Source organism: Diabrotica undecimpunctata, chromosome 1 (genome assembly GCF_040954645.1).
Source record: "Diabrotica undecimpunctata isolate CICGRU chromosome 1, icDiaUnde3, whole genome shotgun sequence".
In the NCBI taxonomy this organism is placed as follows: Eukaryota; Metazoa; Arthropoda; class Insecta; order Coleoptera; family Chrysomelidae; genus Diabrotica; species Diabrotica undecimpunctata.
The window spans coordinates 199,098,971-199,121,278 of record NC_092803.1 but is presented as its reverse complement, the minus strand read 5'-3'; the positions used below and the strand labels follow the sequence as shown (position 1 = coordinate 199,121,278).

At 33.2% G+C, this 22,308-nt stretch overlaps 1 protein-coding gene across 1 annotated transcript in view; it reads right to left on the bottom strand.

Annotated features, from left to right (window-relative positions):
• Positions 1–9,429: 9,429 nt before the first annotated feature.
• Phlpp (PH domain leucine-rich repeat protein phosphatase) overlaps positions 9,430–22,308 on the bottom strand; it is a 41,949-nt gene continuing 29,070 nt past the window's right edge. Inside the window, exons 4-6 of the mRNA XM_072520969.1 lie at positions 16,181–16,276; positions 15,339–15,492; positions 9,430–11,966 (exon numbers count right to left, since the gene is read on the bottom strand). Of these exons, the coding sequence (XP_072377070.1) occupies positions 9,508–11,966; positions 15,339–15,492; positions 16,181–16,276 (2,709 nt within the window). The 3' untranslated portion in view covers positions 9,430–9,507. The remainder of the gene's footprint in view (positions 11,967–15,338; positions 15,493–16,180; positions 16,277–22,308) is intronic.

Sequence of the window (22,308 nt, the reverse complement as noted above, 5' to 3'; positions counted from 1 at the left end):
ATAGAATTAACGAAATATATTAACATAAGAAAGAAAGCAGGCAATGTAGCAGTTATAACGCTACATACTGTTAGTATGTAAATTGACGTCACCCATATATTTGCTATATACCGAAATGACCTGAGCTGTTAACGTTAATTTGTTTTTTCCTCTTTTCTGTTGTACCAATTTCATTATTGATTTGTAGAGTAGTCAGATGAAAAACCGAGTTACCATTCCAGCGCACTATTGAAATTTCTGTTTGATCATCATATGCTGCATCGAATGGCTACTACCTCCGAAGAAAATATCTTTTATTGTTATTAAAAGTTTTGCGGCAATTACTTCTAGTTAGTTATCGACAAAAATTATTATTTTTATGTGCATGTCGGCGAATCAAAAATTCGGCGAAAAAATTATTTTCGGTTGAGTACGAGCGAAAAAAAAAGTTTTGTTTGAGTGATACCAAAAAATGTTATTGCTAAATATATAATTTTGCTTGCGTGTCCAATTATATCTATACTCATGTCTGATTATTACCAGTTTTACCAGATCGTTACTGTAAAAATTAGGGGGAAGTTAAATTATAGGCAAAAATAATTTTGGTTGTCAATGTATCACTGTATAAATAAACAATCGGTCAATTTCAAAAAATATTGTACAAAGTTTTGAATAAAAAAAGATATTGAAATTGGCAGTGACCAAAAAATTTCAAAGTTTTATGCAGACTATTATAACAGATAAATAATTTACTGCAGCTTTTTGTTTTGTCATAAAACACTAAATGAGTATGGGATTGATTTAAAATATAACAAAATAATTTTTTTTCCATAGCTAATGTTAAAGTGTTGCTATAACAACTGTTTTTAGTAGATAAAGTATCACTTTAACCGCAAGGGTAGATAAAGTGACACTTTAACAGCAAGAGTAGATAAAATGTTTTAACTTTTTTTTATTCAATAAAATTTACAAATTCAAACATATTAAGGATTAAAACCAACTGAAATTTTACAATTAACATTATTAGAAATATCTATTTGTGGAGCATCATAACTTGTACTCGTTTGCTTAAACACTTGATTCGAGGTACTGGATTGATTTTCTGGTCCGCCAAGTGTACACTTGGATACAGCAATCTTATTGCTTATTGACTCTTCAATGTAAGATTCTGCAACAGATGACGATTGCCATCCACCTAAACGTTTAACTTTTACTAGATCAGCTCCAGAATTTGCGAACATAGTAGCTGAAGAACGACGGAAACAATGCCCCGTGTACATTTCTGAATTTGCAAGTTTCAAAATATCTGCAATATTCTTGGGGATATTATATATAGTGTTAATCCCCACCGGTTGAGTAGTGCACTTTTGCTGTCGGTTTTACAATTTACAAAAAACTTACTGTGAGGTACGTTTTTGGGGCGCAAGGCAATATACTTTCTCACAATTTCCAAGAAACTCAGTCCACTTTTCTTGTCAGTAATACAAAACGACCTTTCCTGCTTGGTTTTAGTATCAGATAATGAAACGATTATCACCAATTTTCTGTCGTCCACGTTAAACACTTCTAACTTGTACAATTCATCGGACCTAGTCGCTCCATGCACACCAAAAATAGCAATAATCTTCATCAACAAATAGACGTCATCAGGAGCTTCTGTCAGAAATTTAATAATGTCATCTGACTCCAGGATTTTGGACTTTTTAGCTTTGTATCCTTCACTCAGGTTTTTTAGTAAGGTGGTTAACTTGCTGAATTTAGAAATGTCACAATTTTCATTCACCAACAACGTACGCTTCAGCATCGAATAATACGACCATAATGACGATGGCATCGCTTCCTTCGACTTTTCAGAAAAATAAGCCAGAAGCAATTTTTTACTCACGCCATTGATATTCTTAATACTTTTCCACTTTTTAAAAGACTGGTATTCTTTCTCATACATCATCCTAGATTTTGTGGCAACAATAAACTTTCTGCTTCCAACGCTGCATTTTCTACATCTGATGGAAGGTTTTCCTTTTCTTATGTCAATTCTTTTTCGTCCATTTCGTATTTATTCACTTTGTACACAATACGCAACAATATTTTCCGCAAAAACCAAAACGTAACATTTGTTTGACATTTGTTGAAGAGTAATTCATATCTCTAGCAACGGAGCAACACAATGGCGATTTTATTGCTAAAAATTACAATTTTCTTTGAAATTCTATTTTTCACCTGAACTTGAAGTCTTGCTATAGAAAAAATTGTTGTATTGCACACGACGATAAAATCGCATTATCTTCTCGAGCATAATTAGCGTCTCGACTGACGTCTCGACGCTAAAAAACGCTCTCGAAGATAAAGTACAATTTTATCGTTTTGTACAATAAATAACTATTACATATTAATTACTCTCTTCAAAAAGATTTTATTGTTTTGAAAATACTTTCTTGTGGCATCTTAATACAATTTACTTTTTTTATTGGGAATAAACCACAATTATTTTACTTTAAAATAAGTTTATTTGAACGTTTAGATTTTCACTTCAGAAATCGTTCTTAAAATACAAAACATTGTATTTTTGAGAATTTATGTATCTGAGAATCTAGTACATATTTCGTATAAATGAGTACTAAATGGGATGTTGTTTCATAATGCTTGATGCTTGAAGTTCCAAATCGATTCCCATCATTTATAACTGTTCCCATCATTCTTTTTTGACCCCTTATAGCAACAAGAACTAAGTACATATACTTGAGTAGCTGAAAGTTGCCCAAGAATTTTCTAAAAATAATTTTAAAAGTCTTAACATTCAAAGAAGTCATTCTAATAATTTATATTGTGTTTTAAGTCCAGCAAGTATTTAGTACTTTCAACTATAATTACGCCATCTGTGTACCTCAAGTTGTTTACGACTCTATTAACTTTATTTCCTTTTTCCATATTCTCAAGGACAAAAAAAATTTTGGAAATATTCTTTACTCCCCTCTTCGTCAGTATGTTTTCGTCTTGTAGATATTGGCCTATATAACGAGGTGTATTTTTTTGCACATATTTTCGTTATTATACCTTAGTGTAGGTGCAAGATAAAGCGAACTAAAATCCAGTTTATTTTTCATTAGAAAATGTATACAGTGTGTCCGTAAAGTATGGAATAAATTCGATATTTCCTAAATGAAAAGCCTTTTACAATAAAATTTCATTATGCATGGTGATACACATTAAGGTGGTGACGTCATCGGCTCTTTTTTTAAATATAACACCTTCGGTTTCGTTTTATAAACAACATTCAAATGACTCCACATAAAATAATCGAAAGGATTGAGGTCTAGCGACCTCGCTGGCCATTCAATATGTCCACGTCTTCCAATTCACCTGTTCGGAAAAATTTCGTTTAGGTACCTTCGAACATCTACAGCATAATGCGGACGCGCACCATCCGGTTGAAACCATAACCTTTCTTCAAAACCTTCAGGATTAATTCTCATCATCATCATCATCCAGCCTCAAGAGTCCACTGCTGAACATAGGCCTCTTCCTCATGTTTCCAACCCCGTCTATCTTGCGCCGCCCTTATCCAGTTTTTATTGAGTCTTCTTAAATCGTCAGTCCATCTTGTAGGTGGTCGACCGACGCTTCTCTTGTCTTCCCTTGGCCTCCATTTCAATAACCTCTTTGTCCATCGCCCATCTGTCATTCTGGCTATGTGTCCTGCCCATCACCATTTTAGTCTGGCTATCTTCTCGATGATGTCAGTCACTCCGGTTCTTCTCCTGATGTCTTCGTTGGTTATTCTGTCTCGCAGAGTTATTCCTAACGTGGACCGCTCCATTCTTCTCTGCGTGACTCTCAGTTTGGTAGCTGCTGCTTTTGTTAAGGTATGTGTTTCTGCTCCGTACGTCAAGACTGCGAGGACGCACTGATCAAATACCTTTCTCTTTAGGCATGTGGGCAGCTCACTTTTAAAAGTTTCTCTCAGTTTTCCAAATGCTGCCCACCCAAGGCCGATGTATTTCATGTCCCATGTATTTATTAATTCTACTGGGGAATAAATTAACTAAAGTAGGTACGAGATACCCCCTTAAAAACTGGAGGTATGTTGGCCCGTTTAAATTTCGAAAAAGTAGGATCCGATGATTCTATTTCTTACAATTTGAGCCCATACGTTTACCTTTTGTGGGTATTGTGTATGATTTTCCCGCATCCAGTTGGGGTTTTCTTGTGATTCTTCTTTCAATTCTGACGGTTGACCCCGCCAGTTAATGTGAATGTAAATTCATCAAAAAAAATAATATTTTGAACCAAGAGAGGGTTTCGGTGGCAGTTATCCATCATTGTATGCATATAAAGGGGTGCCATTTTTCAAGTTTTATTACTTTGTGTACCGTTGTGTTACAAACATCGAGATCACGACTAACCTTACGAACAGAATTATGCGCATCTTTAAAAGCAAGTAGGTATAACATCTAATGTTGTATCATAATTTACAGAGGGACGACCTGATTTGCGTGCATTTTCGACCGTATCACTTTCTCGAAATATCTTTTTAATCTTACTTACTGTTGACTGCGTTATGGGTCTTTCTGGATTCGCGATTTGTCTCCATACCCAATCATCATGAGTATTTTAATTCTTTGCTTTACACTCAAATTCATTTCTACTTCAAATTAATTCTAAGCAATAACGAAGAACATTCACGAATTAATATAATATTATTGTACTACTTAATTGTTATTAAACGTTACTAAAAATAATTTCAGTTCACTAAAAACTAGTAGTAGGCTACTTTTTTGCAATTGATAATAAATAAATTATTTTCTAAGCGCATATCTTTCAAATTATATCCATTAGACCCCGAGTATTATACTTTTTTGGAATCAGCTCATTTTGATCTGAAAATGTCATCAAATAAGAGCCGACAACGTCGTCATCTTGATGTTTTTATAATAAAGTTTTGTTGTAGAATGGACACACTGTATAAATACGTACGTATTGATCACAACTTGTAAATCACGACAATTGATTGATAACAGTCGTGATTTATAAATATAAAATTTCTCCAGTGTAGTGGCAACGTTCTATGTTCCCAGATATGTTAACATTGCAAAAAAAATTAATAAATCTATCAAAACTACACTCTTAAAGTAACAACAAGTTGAAAAAACAATAAATTTGAAGCACATTTTGATCTGTTAGTAGAATTTGTCATGAGAAAAAACTTAAAGTAAAGTAAATTGTAAAACTCATATAATATTCTGTGTAAAATTTACCAACTACAGTTATTTTTAAATAACATTCGTGTACAGTGAAAATAGTACATACACTCTAGTCAATGAAAAAAGGATCTGTGTCTGTTTTAATATTCTAGTCGTCAAAGTATTCAGTTTTATTTATTGTTTCTATAATGTCTATCGAATAAATGAAAAGATATATATTTAAAAGAGTTTTATTTACTAACCATATGCGTAATATTTCTTTAGTCTAGGCGGGATTTGTTTTGGATTGGACATTTTCCATAGGAAGCTATTTTTTTGCTGGAATCCCTTCAGGATGTGCCCAATATGGATAATCACGATATGCGCCAGTAGCAAACCCTGTGCTAAATTTTTTATTTAACAAAATCTGAAAACGATTGAAAATTTCTCATTTTTTTGCTCCTATTTTCGTTTATAATTCGGAAAATATTGATCCTAGAGAAAAAATTATAATAAGTTTAAAGTTTCGTTATTTAATTTTACACAATATTTCGTTAAGACTCGTATTTTGTTAAGATTGGTCGGATAGGTTTTGCATAATAATTTTGCAACCCAGCCTACTGGAAAAAAATCGCAAATTTTCAAATTTATAGTAGGCCCTAAATAAGGCCCTCAGATAGTTGCAAATTTTTTTACACATAAAGAAAAGCTCAAACATTCAAACGCTTTTTGTAAAATTTAAATCGGTTCACTAAGAGAGCCTAGAAAATTTTTTAAAATTTTAAATATTTTTTATATATATATTTGGCTTATAAACAAATTGAATAACTTTACGAGCTTTAAACATATCAATTTCAAAATTTTTACACTTAAAGAACATTAAAAGACGCTTCTTTAAAAAAAAAGATGCATTCGGCTTACTGGTTGCCGAGATATTGAAGGTCAAAGTTGGCATACATTTGCCGTGTAACCATGTGATAGAGGGCTCGTTTTTAAACAAATACCCTCGTATTGTCAAGTATTTTTTATATGAAAAGTTTTACGTAATGCGCTTCACGGCAACATCCATAAAAAAGACAAATAAAAAACCGTTTTCGCGTAAAATGTCGCTCGGAATGCATGAGAGGTGGTGATGGGGGACATTCACTCGAAATGTGAATCGGCGAGTTCAAAATCATAGCGCGCTCTAAAAATTGCATTATCTCGGCTTCTTGTTAACCAATTTTGCTCTTTTTTTGTCTCGGACGACAAGGATTTCAAATATCGTATTTTCAAATACCATTTTTAATTGCAAATTGGGAAATTTGCAATAAACAATTGTATGTTAAACAAGTAATTGCATTTTTCTTCATGCATTTTTTCTGAGCTTTCAATTTATACATTGAAGTAAATTGTTACTTTTAGTAAACAAATATGTATTTATAAATTATTAATAAATAATTTAAATTGTTAAAACAAAGGCGAACAAAAAATTTTTTTTTTTCATAAATAAACTTTATTTTGACTCAATCTTTAATATTTTTTTTAAAGTCTTTTTCTTTTTTTGGAGGGATATGTTTAAAGCTCGTAAAATTATTAAATTTGTTTATAAGCCTAAAAAATGTTTAAAACTTTAAAAAAATTTCTAGGCTCTCCTACTGAACCGATTTGAATTTTACAAAAAGAGTTTGAAAGTTTGAGCCTTCGTTTATATGTAAAAAAATTTGCAACTATCTGAGAGCCTTATTTAGCGCCTACTATAAATTTGAAAATTTGCGATTTTTTTCCAGTAGGCTGGATTGCAAAATTATTATGCAAAACCTATCCGACCGATCTTAACAAAATTTAGCACACGTTTTAAACATATTAAAAAGTTTTTCTATGCGGAGCTTGTAAGTAAAGTTTAGAAAGTCAAAAACATTTAAAGGATTAACTTAATTTTTTTGTACTTTTTTTTCCAATTATTGCTATTTTTTCAACAATAAACATTAAATTTTCAATTTCTAGCTAACGAAATATTGTGTAAAATTTAATAACGAAATTTTAACTTCTTATAATTTTTTCTCTAGGATCAATACTTTCCGAATTATAAACGAAAATAGGAGCAAAAAAAAAGAGAAATTTTCAATTGTTTTCATATTTTGTTAAATAAAAAATCTAGCACAGGCTTTGCGACTGGCGCATATTGTGATTATCGATATTGGGCACATCCTGAAGGGATTCCAGCAAAAAAATAGCTTCCTATGGAAAATGTCCATTAAGGTCTGAATTTCTACAGATCCCGCCTAGTCTATTAGACAATATATTTTAAGCGCAATCCTTCAGTATATAATATATTTCATATTCTTTAAACCTAAAGACATTCATAAATACATATAGGAAGATCGAGGATGGAGATCAATAATACACTGAATAATAGTAAATGAAAAATTATAAAACCAAGTAGATGATACACCTCTAGTATACGGCGAAAGTGATAATATATTCTGATCACTATCTAGTACTTGGAACAAAACAATAATTAACAATAATTGAATACCACTCAGACAAGAAGTATTTGAAGTTTATTTGCTACAAAAAGAAATGATAGTACATATATCACAATCACTTTTACAATAAGACAGATGAAATCAAAAGAAGAAACCAAGCAAAACGGATTTCAACACAATAATTTTATTATAAAAAACTGATCGAAAAACGAAGATAATTTCACTTAGAAACGTATCAACATAGGAATAGGTATCATCCCAAAAATCACCAGCACAGAGGACCTAGAGAGTTTCTATAAAGGAAAATATGTAGGTTCAGAGAAATCAACCAGTAAATGGAATAATCAGGTAAAATAACAAAGCCAAAAAACGGCAGAAGAAACAGAAATCACGCCAGAACAACAACAGGCAAGAACTTTAAAACCACAGAACTCAGACGAGGAAAAATTATGTCAAGGAAGTGGAAGAACCCAGAAGATTCTAAATACGCAGGACATACAGAAGCTTCAAAATATTATAAAGTGCTCAATTCACATGCTAAACGCTGAGAACTATATGGGTTCTTGAAAAAAATAGAAAAGAAAATTGATATAGAACTGTAGAAAAGAATGCATTCTAAACTACTAACAGCTAGAAGACATTGACTTTATGGGAAAAGTCGAAGAAAACTACGAATATATACAAACCCAAACAACATTTTGGTAATGTAAAGCTCTAGTTAGCAATGTAGCTACATGAAACACAGACGACGTAGCTCCTTACGCCATCAGCGTTGATTGATAGTAAATAGACCAATGCAAAAAACTTAAGAAACTTTTAAAAAAAGGACCTAAACCACCAAAAAATAATAACAAAACAGTATCAGCCACAAAATATTTAAGAAAGTCCTAATGGTGACAACAGAAGGTACAGCTACAAAAATGGGTATAATAGTAAACACCAACCACAAATCCTACGACCACTCGTTATAAAAAACGACGTCATCGAAGCAGTGACAAATTTGTATACCTGGGAGCGCTTCTTAACGCTGAAAATAATACTACCGCAGAGATAAACCGCAGAATTTGCACGGCCAACACATGCTATTTTGGGCTTAATCTCCTCCTTAAATCCACAATTATATCGAGAAATACAAAAAAACCCTACAAAACAATAACATGCCCAATCCTAACATATGGTTCAGGGACCTGGAATCTAACAAACAATAATGAAAACATGTTAGGATCTTTCGAAAGAAAAGTAGCAAGGCGAATCTGTGGAGCAGTGAATGACAATGGAGTGTGGAGAAAAGGATACAACTTCAAACTTTATAGAATATACCAGGAACCTGATATCGTAAAACATATTAAGATAGGACGTCTGAGGTGGATATGATATGTAATACCGATGGAACAAAATGACCCAGCTAGAAAAACGCTCTTTGATAGACTCACTGGTCAGAGAAGAAGAGGAAGACCCAGAACAAGGTTCCTTGATAACATCGATGAAGACATAAGAAATATGGGAATACGCGCTTGGCGGAGAAAGGCGACGGATAGGGACGACTGGAGAGAAATTCTTGAGGAGGCTAGGACCCACGCAAAGTTGTAAAGCCAGAATGATGATGATAGTTTCTAAAGCTGTTAATACATATTATAGTATTGTTTTATATGTGATTCATGTTGAATCAAATGACCTATTAAAAATCTCCCGTGGCCTTGTAGACTACCTGGCTTACCCTTTTATGACTGACAACTTCTATGTACTTGATCATAATGTTCATAGATTAAGTCGAAATAACAACAAAATAAAATACATTTTGCTTACTTTATTGCTTATACTTAAAACTATAAAACAATTTGTATAAACATTAACTATTTTACAACTTAGCACAGGAATACCTACAGTTCAGTAGTAGTAACGCCCCAATATTGTTGCATCCTATCCAGATCCAAAGAGTCTGCCAGTCCTCTTTCATGCATCAGTGCAAAATCATATTCCAAATTATACGGCATAAGCCTTTGCAAACTTCCAAAATAAGCTGCGCATGGACCCCCCAGCAGCTGTTTCTTATCCAAAGTAAACCTGGAACCAGACCGCGACAATAAAGGATTAAAAGAGCGTGCACTACCAAATTGTTTAGATAAAAAAGAACCTTGACTGTTAGTGGTAGTTGTAGTTTCTGCAAGTTGAGGTGAACTTCTAGACAAAGAAGCCATTTTTAGTGAGGAAGGTTTGTTCTTCATGTTTTTATTTAGAGTATTTAACTCCTTATCAAATAAGAGCTGAGTGTTTTGTTCGAGCATATATTCCCAACATTTAAATTGTTCCTCTGATAGTGCAGAATCTGAATCTTCTCTATTTCTTTCTTCTTCCTTTCTTTGTCTTAACGCCTTAGCGACTCCTCTGTAGCTTCTCCTTTCAGGATTAGTTTTTGTATCAACGGATTCAAAAATCGATGGAGTGAGACTTCTTACTGATCTACTTTCATTTTGTTTATTAAGCTGGTTGATGAACATTTTTGCTGAAAAATTACAGTCGCTGCAATTGTTTTCACTTTGACCACTAGGAGAAGATCGATCGTCGCATGGTAACATGGGAGGCGGTATAGGAATTTGCTCCAAACAATTTAAACATTCTTGGTTTAAAGCTTCACAACAGCAACCTGGTTGACACCCACCAGTATTATTACCTACATCACCCTGGAACTTATTTTTGCGTATAGTTTGCCTCAACTCTCTCATTAGTAGATCAACATCAGAGCTTAAAACATTGAATTTTACAACGATGATGCTTAAATTCTCCTCAGCACCATAACTTTGAGCCAAATCTTGCAATCTTTTTGCTGCCAGTATAACATTTCTCTGCAAAGTTACTTCCTTTATTCCATTTTCTGGAGTTATAACATCCCACAAATTTCTATTGGCTATTATCATATACTCGTCTTGTTCCTCCAAAAATATTTCCGTAACATCCGGATCTGGTATTGTTAATTGTATTTGTGGGTTTGTTCTGATCTGTTTTCGTTGCTTTCTGGGCAGAACTCGTACAGGCCCAGATACCCTACCAAGAACTATTCTAATATCTCCTACACTGACAATTTTCATTACATACTTTTTAATGCTGCCGCAAAATGAGTATTCAGCAGTCTGTTTTGATTTTAAGACGTGAGTTAAAATTGAATTAATACCATATTTTAGTCCCTTATCCCTTAAAGATTTATGAATAGACAACATTGTGTATTTCATATAATCATGAGCAGTCTCTTTCACAGTTCGTTCTTCTAAAAGAACTCTTGGAACAATCTTATCGACACCAAGTGGAATGTTGTTGTTAGATTCTCCGTCAAATATTCCAAAGAGACCTTCGGTGTTGCAAAAAGCAGGCAGACGAATTTGTGATATATAGAGTTTTTGTTTATTTCCTGCTGTTTCTGAAAATCCTACTGACCAACAATGTTCAGTGAAGTCGTTTTCACAAAACGGAGAAGGTGTTAAAGGTAAAGTCGTTCTATTTTTTCCAGAAACATCCACCAAACTCATCGGTCGTTGAGTTCTATAAGTATTAAATTGATGCGAGTCTACGTGTAGTTTTGTATTACAAGATAAATCTAGGAATTTTAGATTAGGAGGTATAAGTAAAGTGAGATCAATACGATCTAGCTGATTATGAGCTAGATCTAGCACCCTCAAGCTTGACAATGAAGATAATTTAGGTACAGTTTGCAGGAGATTGGAGTGAACTCTTAGCACCGACAAATGTTTTATTCGCTCAATATTTTCAGGCAACTTCAATAATTTATTACCGGATACCACCAATTCTTCTAACTCGGACCAAAATATTGCACAGTTTTCTGGTAAAGAGGTAAAGTTGTTATAAGCTATGTGAAGTATCTTGATGTTGCGTAAAAATGCAGCTAATCTTTCCAAAGACTTATCTATAAGACAATTTGCTGTTAAAAATAACTTTTCTATTTGCAACACTTCGTCTGGTTTTGGTAGATCGCAAAGCCGATTATTAGACAGATTGAGCACCTTGATATTTGGAAAAAATTTAAAAAACGTTTCAGGTAAATTTGATAAACTGTTGTTTTGCATAAATAATTCTTGAATTGGTAATCTTTTGGATATCGACGGAAGACTTTGCAGCTGATTGTAAGCTAGTTGAAGTGTGTGCAAAAACGGTAGTTCGTTCAAAAATACATTTTCTGGTAGATATAACAAATTGTTGTTACTGGCAAATAGAGATCGTAGTTCGTTACATTCTGATAACCAACTTGGAAGTGTTTCCAATTCATTGTATGAAATATCCAAGTGCTTCAGTCCTTTTGGCGGGTGCGCCACCGAGATATTTTTGAGATCTAAAAAAGAAAAACAGTAAGGTATTTAATAGTTCACATAAAAAATAATATACTTGATCAAAATGGCTAAATAATTTTACAAAATAATAGCTAAATAAGCCAACATTGACTAATGACAAAAGAAGATTGTGTGGGTCGTAGAAGATATACTCCGATAAGAATTATAGATCAGGAAAATAAGGTTTGTTCGTGACACCGAACCGGCCTACAAATTTTCACTTTTTCCGTTAATCAGCAAAAAGTGAAGTATTTGAAACAAATTTGAGAGTAATAAACTTATAACTCATATATAAACCTTTAAAATGGCGTTATTTAAAGTTTTTGTTACTTTTAAATCTGTTTCAAGTGAAAATTTACCGTTTTCTGACCTTAATTTGTTAATAACTAATTCAGTCCAAAAAATCTACTGCAGGAAACATATAGGTTTTTGTTACAGAGGTCCATCATCATCATCATCACTGGCTCGACAACCCCTTTTGGGTCTTGGCCTGTTCCAGGATTTTTCTCCATTCTGATCTGTTTCGTGCTTTTTTTCTCCAGTTTTTTATTTTTAAGGTTGTTATATCATTTTCTATTTGTTCTAAGTATCTCAGCTTCGGTCTTCCTCTTGTTCTTTTTCCTACTGGCATCTGTTTGAATATTTTGTTTGGTATTTCGCCTTTTTCTATTCTTTCTACATGTCCTATCCAACGCAGACGTCCTATTTTAATGAATGTTATAATATCCGGATCCTGGAATAGTTTGTATAGTTCAGAGCTGTTCAAGATTTTTCTTTCGAAGGTGGCTAACAACGTTTCCTCTCTTTTAGTGAGTGTCCAGGTTTCTGAGCCGTATGTGAGTACCGGTCTTATTAGGGTTTTATATATTTGGCATTTTGTTTTTCTTGCGACGTTATCTGATCTTAGTTGCCTAATTAAGCCATGGTAACATTTATTTACAATAAATATTCGCCTCTTCACTTCCTCCGTAACGTTATTATCAGACGTGACTGGGGATCCCAAGTATATAAAGTTTTTTACCCCGTCTATGTTCTATTCTCCTATTGTTATATTTTGTGACTGCCTTATTTCTGCGTTTTTACTTACCTGCATATATTTTGTTTTGATCTGATTGATTTTAAGACCACTATATTGTGCAGCTCGTTCTATTTGGTTGTATGCCTCTATCATTTCTCTTCTTGATCTTGCGATTATGTCAACTTGTCTTGCGATTATCTGCAAATGCTAGTATTTGCACGCTTTTATTAATGATTGTTCCTCGTGTATTGACTGTTGTGTCCCTCAGTATTTTCTCGAGTACGATGTTGAACAAGATGCATGATAGAGCGTCTCCCTGGCATAGTCCCTTTTTCACATATATTGTTTCCGTTAATTCATTTTGTATCCGGATTCTACTTTCTAGTTTTAGAGATTCTTTTATCAGTTCTATTAGTTGTGTTGGTATATTAAATTCTTTCATTGCTTTTATTATTAAGAATTTTCGATTTATACTGTGATATGTTGTCATATGCGCTTTCAATATTCCTCTTGTGGGTGTAGTTTTCTAGTTTTTTGGATGTTTTTCCAGTTTCTTTTTTATTTTGTTCCATCTCCATTCTTCTTGGTTTACTAACACCTTGTTGTAACCAATTTTGACGTCTTTGCCTTTTTCTTTTTCGTTTTTTGGAAAAATTTCTTAGGTGTTTCTGCTTTTCTTTCTCTTCTCTAGTCAAGTCATCATTGATGAATACTTTCTCTCCTACGACGTTTTTTAGTTTATATTTTTTAGTCCTTTTATTCTTTCGTTTAGGTTGCTTGGTTCATTTGTATCCATTTTTAGATCATTCATTACAATGTTGTTTTTTCTTCTATTTTTTTCGATTATTTCGACTGCTTTTTTCATTTCTTGTAACTCTCTCCTTATTTCTGAATTCTCTTTCCTTATATCCTGATTTTCTTTTTTTAATTGTTCGTTTTCTACTGTCACTTTTAGTAGAGCTTCGTTTGTTTTGTTTTGTTGGTCTTTAATTTCTCTTATTTCAGTTTTTATTTCTTTCTGTTCTTGCTTCATATCTTTTTGAGTTGTGTTCATTTCTTTCATCATTATTAATAACTGGTCTAATTTCTCAGATTCAGTTGTTTGGCGTTTTGTAGGGGTTCTTAGTGTTTTTTTGCTGTTTACAAAAAAATCTACATTTTCTCCTTTTCTTTTTCTTCCTTCATCTGTAGAGTATTCGTCGCTGTCTATTCTTACAATAATTTCTCTTGAACTTTTCTTGTTATTTCGCTGTTTATCTCCTTCCCTGTCCTACACCGCGAAAAGAGTCGACGACCAGTCGACCCGTCGAATCTCCGACCCTTATCGGTGTTTATATGTGGGTCACTTCTACCGAGTTACTTTTCGTCCCGTCCCGTTTTCCGAGTTTTCTTACAGCCGAAAATTAAAACGATATTTATTCACCAACGCCACTTTGCCGTCGATTTTAGTGTGTGGACACCTTTGTTGTAGCGAACCGTAATTACTGTTTGGCACAAAAACGTTACAATATAAAAAATTAATATGTTAAAGTTGATATAATACTAAAACTTTTACTTTAACTTTAAACAGTAATTTAAGAATTTTAAACTTTTCGCTTAATTATATGAATTGAATTATATTTCTGAACCGCCTTTGTCTCCAACTCTTCTTTGCATCTATAGGTATAGCGTCTGCCAGATTTTTTAAATATAAAGTGTACATACCCAAATTCACAATTTTTCCGAGAGAGCACTTTTAAACCTACTTGCTTGTAACAGGTGACCACACACCCTTCCATAGCCTTACACCTAACGGTAGAAAGGCTTAGGACTAAGCTAAGCATGCGCTTTCAAAGTCTATGAAGAGATGATGTGTGTCGATGTTATATTCACTTGTTTTTTCGAGGATCTGTCTCAAAACAAATATCTGGTCTATTGTTGACTTCTGTCTACAGAAGCCACTTTGGTATTTGCCAACTATTTTTTCAGCGTGTGGTCTAAGTCTTTCATAAATGACTTTGGACATTATTTTGTATGCTGCATTCAGCAGCGTGATTCCACGGTAGTTTCCACATTCTAACTGATTTCCTTTTTTATGTAATGGTACAATAACTCCATAATGTAATCCATAACTCCTGGTAATGTTACAGAGGTCCATACTACTCAAAACAACTGTCGTTTGTCTGGCCGGTTTAGTGTCACAAACGGGGTATTTTTTTATTTATTTCTCTGGCCTACTAGAGGTACTGGACGTCAACAAGAATATCGAGCAATAACGTTTATTATTTATATTGACAAAAAATCGATAAACAATCGAAAATTTTTAAAATATTAAAATGAAAGAAAAAGGAAATATAAGTAAATAATTTATACCTACTGTTGTTTCCAGCAATAATCGAAGTCAACCGTTTTCCATGCAACGTTAATGTGGTCAGAGCATTTCGGGAGCATTGTAAAATTTGAAGTTGTCCTACAGCGCTGAGATCTAAATTTTCTATATTGTTTTCACTTACATCTAATTCTGTCAAACTCTGTAAATAAAAAATACCGTGAATGTAAAAGTAATTTAACATCTAGGTAATAAGAAATAAGAATATAACTTACAATCAATTTATTCTACCACCAACGATCGGTTTCGCATACTATAATTTGTTATGCATCTTCAGGCCAATGGTACATGGTAAATTAAATGATGCCATACCTGAAGATGCATAGCAAATTATAGTATGCGAAACCGATCGTTGGCGGTAGAATAATTTGATTGTGAGTAAGATCAGTAGGAAGACGCCAAAACTCGTGGCTGAAAGACCTGAGGAGATGGTTTGACCGCTCATCCGCAGAGATCTTTCGCGCAGCAGTTTCCAAAACTACAATTGCCATTTGGATCGCCAACCTTCGAAAGGAGACGGCGCAATGAGAAGAAGAAGAGTAAGTCTTATTCTTATTTTTTTTAACTATTTCAAATAGACTCAACAGGCAACATATTCAAGATATAACTTAACATCATTCTGAGATAAAATGTTTAACTACTGGGCTTATAAACAAAAGATATACTACAAAAACATGTACTAAAAATTCCATCATAATGACACAAAAAATCAAATGGTTAGGAATTGTGTATTGAATATAAAAGGGAAATATTAAAAAAATACAATAAAGAAAGTCAGTAACTACAAAAAAAACAAGTAAACATTTGTATAAACAGATGTTTAAACTTACCCCATAGTTACCCAGAATAATATGTCCTTTTAACCTATTTGATCTTAAATTTAAAGTTGTAATTCCTCTAGATTCTTCACTTGTCTCTTCCGGTTCCTAGAAAATCAAATAAAAAATCAATACGTGTGATTTTAAACGATTTTAAAATAAAAATTAAGATTTTATCTTGTTAAAAAAATAAACTATAAAGATTTGTCCTATAACAAACTTCATAATATGTAGAAAACTTTGGTTAAAAAAATTTACTTATAAGTAGCTTAAAGCTTGTTCAATGTAACTTATAATTATTTGATTCAAAACTTTTTTGCTACGATAATTTGATGCCACACCCTCGTCTTCTTAATTACAGAAGCTTGGCGCCTATTCTATCTTTTTAGTGACTCTTGTCTTCCTGGAAACTAACCGTACCCGTTTTGTTCGCTTAAGCGTCAGTTGTCTTGTGAAAAGCCACCCAAATTGCATGCCTTTGTTAATCCGAAACGGTTCTGTGTGTTTAACCTCGATTAAACAGAATCTCGCCTGAGTTTTGAAATTCCCACTCCTCCACAAAAATTTAAGCCCTTACAAGGAACCTTGAGATTTTCTCACTTTTGTGTCGGTTGTTCATTTCCGGAGACAGAAAGTCAACACAAGCCGGTAAGTTCATGTATCTATCTAAGTTTTGTAAGATTTGTTAGTCTCCCGGTAATCTAAACTATCTGTTGTTACTATTATAGACCTGTGGTCAATTATATTTGGCTACTGTGTTGATTGCGGCACATATTTGCTATATCTGTCTGCACGTATTGTGTAGAAAACCTCAACATAGAGAAAGAATTCAGAGCAGTCTATAAGAAAGTTATATCAACAGAAAAGAATTCAAGGCAACCACAAGAAAATGCAGAAGTCAAAATGGCCACCTATTAACAACAAGGAAAGATGTATTGAATAGATGGGTGGGATACTTTAACCAGGCACTTAATATTGAGGAGGAAGAAAAAAACCTGGAAGACGAAAGAGATGAGGTAAGGGGAACAGAAGAGAGGGAAGAGGAACCACCAACGATTTTTAAAGTTGAAGATGCAGTTAAAAAACTAGCCAGAAGCAAACCACCCGGAATAGATAATCTCCTAGCTGAACTATATAAATATAGTGGCCATGATACCATAATGGTATCGGTATCACAGTAGCTTATAAAAGAAATATGGACACAGAAATACCTCCCCAATGATTAGAATATTAAAATTCTTTGCACCAGACACAAAAAAGGGGATATCTTTGAATGCTCTAACCACAGAGGAATTACGTTTGTAAATGCAGCCTTTTAAAATATTTTCCACAGTACTATGTCACCGTATGGCACCATATGCAGAGCGGATAGGAGGAAAATACCAGGCTGGTTTTAGAGGTGGTAAATCGACAATTCATCAGGTTGCAACCCTAAAACAACTTAAAACAACACTGGAATATGCCATTGATACTCCTATATATTTATAGACTTCAAAGCAGCCTACGACTCTGTGAATAGAAGAGAGATGTTCAAAGCAATGAAAGAGGTAGAACTGTCTGAACCTTTTAAAACAAATACCGGGCTGCGCCAGGGAGACCCTCTCTCCTGTATACTGTTCAATTTAGCTCTGGAAAAAATAATACGTGTGTCAAAAATAACAACCACTGGTTCAATATATGATAAATCAGTGCAAGTACTTGCCAATGCTGATGATATCAATGTTGGGAGAACGGAAAACGCTGTACGAGAGGCATATGTAGCATTAAAACAATCAGTTACAAAAATGGGTTTAATAATAAACACCAACAAAACGAAGTATATGAAAATAAGCACGCAATCACAAATCCTATAACCACTTGTTATAGAAAACGACGTCATCGAAGCAGTGAACGAATTTTTATACCTGGGAGCGCTTCTTAACACTGAAAATAATAGTACAGCAGAGATAAACCGCAGAATTTGAACGGGCAACAGATGAGAGAATATTTCGGACTCAATCTCCTCCTTAAATCCACAATTATGTCGAGAAATACAAAAATAAAACTCTACAAAACAATATTCTCTCTATAATATGGTTCAGAGACCTGAACTCTAACAAAAAGTAATGAAAACATGTTAGGATGTTTCAAAAGAAAAGTATTAAGGCGAATCTATGGAGCAGTGAATGACAATGGAGTGTGGAGAAGACGGTACAACCCCGAACTTTATAGAATATACCAGGAATCAGATATCGTAAAACATATTAAGATAGGACGTCTGAGGTGGATAGGGCATGTAATGCGGATGGAACAAAATGACCTAGCTAGAAAAACGCTCCTTCATAGACCCATTGGTTAGAGAAGAAGAGGAAGACACAGAACAAGGTTCTTTGATAACATCGATGAAGACATGAGAAATATGGGAATACGTGCTTGGCGGAGGAAGGCGATGGATAGGGAATGATGATGATGCTTTTTACTGTATCTAGCTAATCGATGAACAAAATTCTTATGAATCATAAAATAGGGAACCCAAAACCTCATCTAATGTTATCCTAATTTATATTGAGCGGCATGTATTTACTGCTATCCAATCAGTTGACAATCTATTTAGCTTCAAAACAAAATGGTGGATCCATATTGTAACGTGTCGAACAAAACGTATGTTCCTTGGCTAAAACAGTTCCAAACAACATTCTGAATCGTTGATGCGTTAAGAGAATATAAGAAAAAATAATATGTAACAACAAACCATCTGGTTTGCATAATTTGATAAGCTTCGAATAAACTTAAGATACATTTACTGTTTGGTACTGTTTTGTGCTGAGTTACAGGTAAACTAAGTAAGAAAGTAGAATAGGTTAATATTCTTAACGGAGAAGGTTATGTTATATGAATAACATAATATTGCAACTACATGTAAAATCATACAAAACACTATAACATTATGAGTCCGGACTATATATAGTTATCTATTCACGAATAGATAAAGTAAATAAACCATATCCTTATTACACAACGTAAATATGTGTTTCAATGAACAACGTTGTTCTTTAAATCGTTATGTAAGAGAAAGTAACCGAACAGAATTGAAAAAGATATAGACGAGCTAGCATAAATAATTATTGTAGTTGGTATGTATATAATAGTAGAAATATTAAAGCTTCAAATTAAGTAGTTATGCATGGTGTGATGAAGATGGGTCGGGCCAGAACGTTACATTACTGTTAAATCTGGAATCCGCTCGAAAGCATTGACGTAGTTCGATATCAAAGTGGAAAAGGCAAAAGAAGAAGTTTTTTTATAAGTTTTTATAGTATCTAGCAGACCGTAGATTGCCAAGAGAGTAAAAAACATTTTGTTGGTGTTTCACACGATTAAAAAATTAACAAAAGTTATAAATCAAGCAAGTAAAGAGCGGGAGAGATTTTTTGTCACAAATTGAACGACAAATTCAAAAAGGATTTATAATTTTGAACTATCTCATTATAGTACTATATTTTTCTTTAAAAAATTTAGGACCATTTCCAGCTTATGGTAAATATAAAATTCTTAATTGCATGTCAAAAAATGCACAATAACTACTTCTTAAAATACACTAAATTTCATTTGCATATTTCAACCAGTGTCAGAACAATAAAAGAATCATCAAAACAATTTAAACAATCCGTATCTCGAAACACGAAAAATTACTATGGTGGTAAGTTGGGCGAGTTCCTGAGGACATCAAGAAATTATGGACTAAGTTTGGTGTAATTAATTCGAAGTTTTCAAATAATCCATGCTTCTCTTCGCGTTCTAAACTCCAGAGAGAGATGACCAATAAATGATTAGAGCTCATGAACAAATAGTTTTCTCGTGAGAGAGACTGTTACATCGTGAGCAGAGAGATTTTTGTAGATGCCATGAATGTTTTGAACCAATGGGTGGTCAGTGAAAATTGTATTGATTGAATGAATAGATGAAAGAGAATCTGTACAAATATCAATATGTCTGTTTTGATGAAAGATGTATTTAGGCCAAACGGAATACTTTACAGTACATCTGTGTAAATGCTGAATGTTAAGGATAACCGAGATGATCTTACAAGTTCATGTTTAGTGGTGACTGCACAACCGACATAAGTGGTAGTTTTCGAAACATTAGCAAAGAAAATTCAATCATATGAAATCGTAGAACTAATTTTCGAAACCAAATTCATTATCAATTTTATTATCAGATGTGGCTACATTGCGTCTATACGAAGCCATGTTAGAGTTGCTTCCTAAGACCAAAAAGATTAATTTCACGTTCAGAGCGATTGCGAAAGCCGTTTTGATGAGGCCTATTGGGCCGAAATACGTATAAGCGGATGCGCAAGCGCCCTGTACGTGCAATCAAATCTTAACTGTCTTTTCCTTTTTAAATCATATGACTTTGTATAATTTCTAAAAATGCTTTCTTTATAAGAATGTTAGGAGATTCATGTTTGTTAAAGATAGTGAGTGAGGTGTCTATTAAAGGAGCCCTATGTTTAACCCAGGCAGGCAATGAGAGTACATAATATGAATTAGTCAGACGGAGGTCAATATTTTTAAATAGTGGAGTCATTATTTGAGGTATAGGTTTTATGATAAGATGGAAATTTTTATTTTAAGAGGAGGAAGAGGGTCACCTTGTTATCTTAAGGTGAGAGGATGTTTATTGTTTTCACGATATACGTTCTGGAGCCGTATTAGAGCTTATATCGGGTGAAAGCTAGATAATCTTAATAAAGTAGTTACATAGGACACCTCATTGAAGATAATTAAGGGTGTAAAGAACGTTCAGCCTTGTAAAACAATTGGTTTTAAGTTTATAGATGTGATTTTTCCAATTTAATCTGAAGTCAAATAGTACATCGAGAATTTTAAATTGATTACCAACAGATAGTGTGGATTTTTAAATAAAATTTGAGACAAAGTAGTGGAAAAATTGTGGCCCTTTGGAAAATTTTATTAATTTGCTTTTGCTTTGAGGGAATATTAATCCTAGTTTGTTAAATATATCTTGAAAAATATTTATTGCAGTTTGTAGATGTTTATATGTGGTGAGAACAGATAATTTTTGCTATTATATCCACAAAGATCATATAAAAATTGTTAGATAGTAGTGTAGAGTGACTATCTTGATAAATTCATATTTCCCTGGTATACTATTCGATCAAACTTTAAAACTGACACAATAAAACAAATATTGTGAATTTTTACTTTGTTTGATTTAAAGCCTAAGTGTAGATAAAAAATTATCACTACGCAACTTACTAATTTTTAAAAGGTTCATTGAATTATTTAACAATGTAAGTGATATTCGTAGAAAACTTGAATAATTGCTTTGCCAATTAAAAAGTATTAAATATTGATTCGTAATTATTAGTTAATATTGTAAGAGAAATTTTTATGTTTCAATTATATTCAATTAATGAAAATAGTACCAGGAATTTCATAAAAAACTGGCAGTATATAAAAATAGTATTATATATTGTATCCCATATTCCACTGCATAAAATTCATAATTTTGTTCCTGATAAAGTTTGGAAAAAACACAAAACAGGTCGATTTTTATTTTCAAATTGTAATTTTTTGTTGCACCTTTCATTTATTTCTATTTTATTTTATTTGTTGAGGTTTTGTCACTAAGGGAAAAATGGCAAAAAATACCATTTTATTAAATGAAATGTTTAAAATGGCCACCATCTGACACTAGTAAATTTCATGTTTGAATCCATTAGTGACATTCTGAATGATATTAGGAGTGATGTTTAAAATGTCTTCTCTAATGCGTTATTTCAGCTCTTTGATATCTGGCCTATTTACATAGATTTTGCTTGTCAAATAACCCCACAACCAAAAGTCTAAGGGGGTTAAATCTGGAGGACGAGGTGGTCATTCTATAAACCTTCTTCTACCTATCCATCGATTTGGAAATATTTCTTGAAAATAATTCCGCACATCATTACTTCAATGAAGAGGAGCATCGTCTTGTTAAAACCAGATGTTATTGGAGGTAAATCCGGATCTTCTTCATTAAAAAACATGACTGCTAAGACTGAGATAAAGTCCAAACGTAAATAGTCTAACATCTGCATCCATATCGCCATCGAAAATTATACCATCCCTATTTAATTTCCAACAATCCCAGCC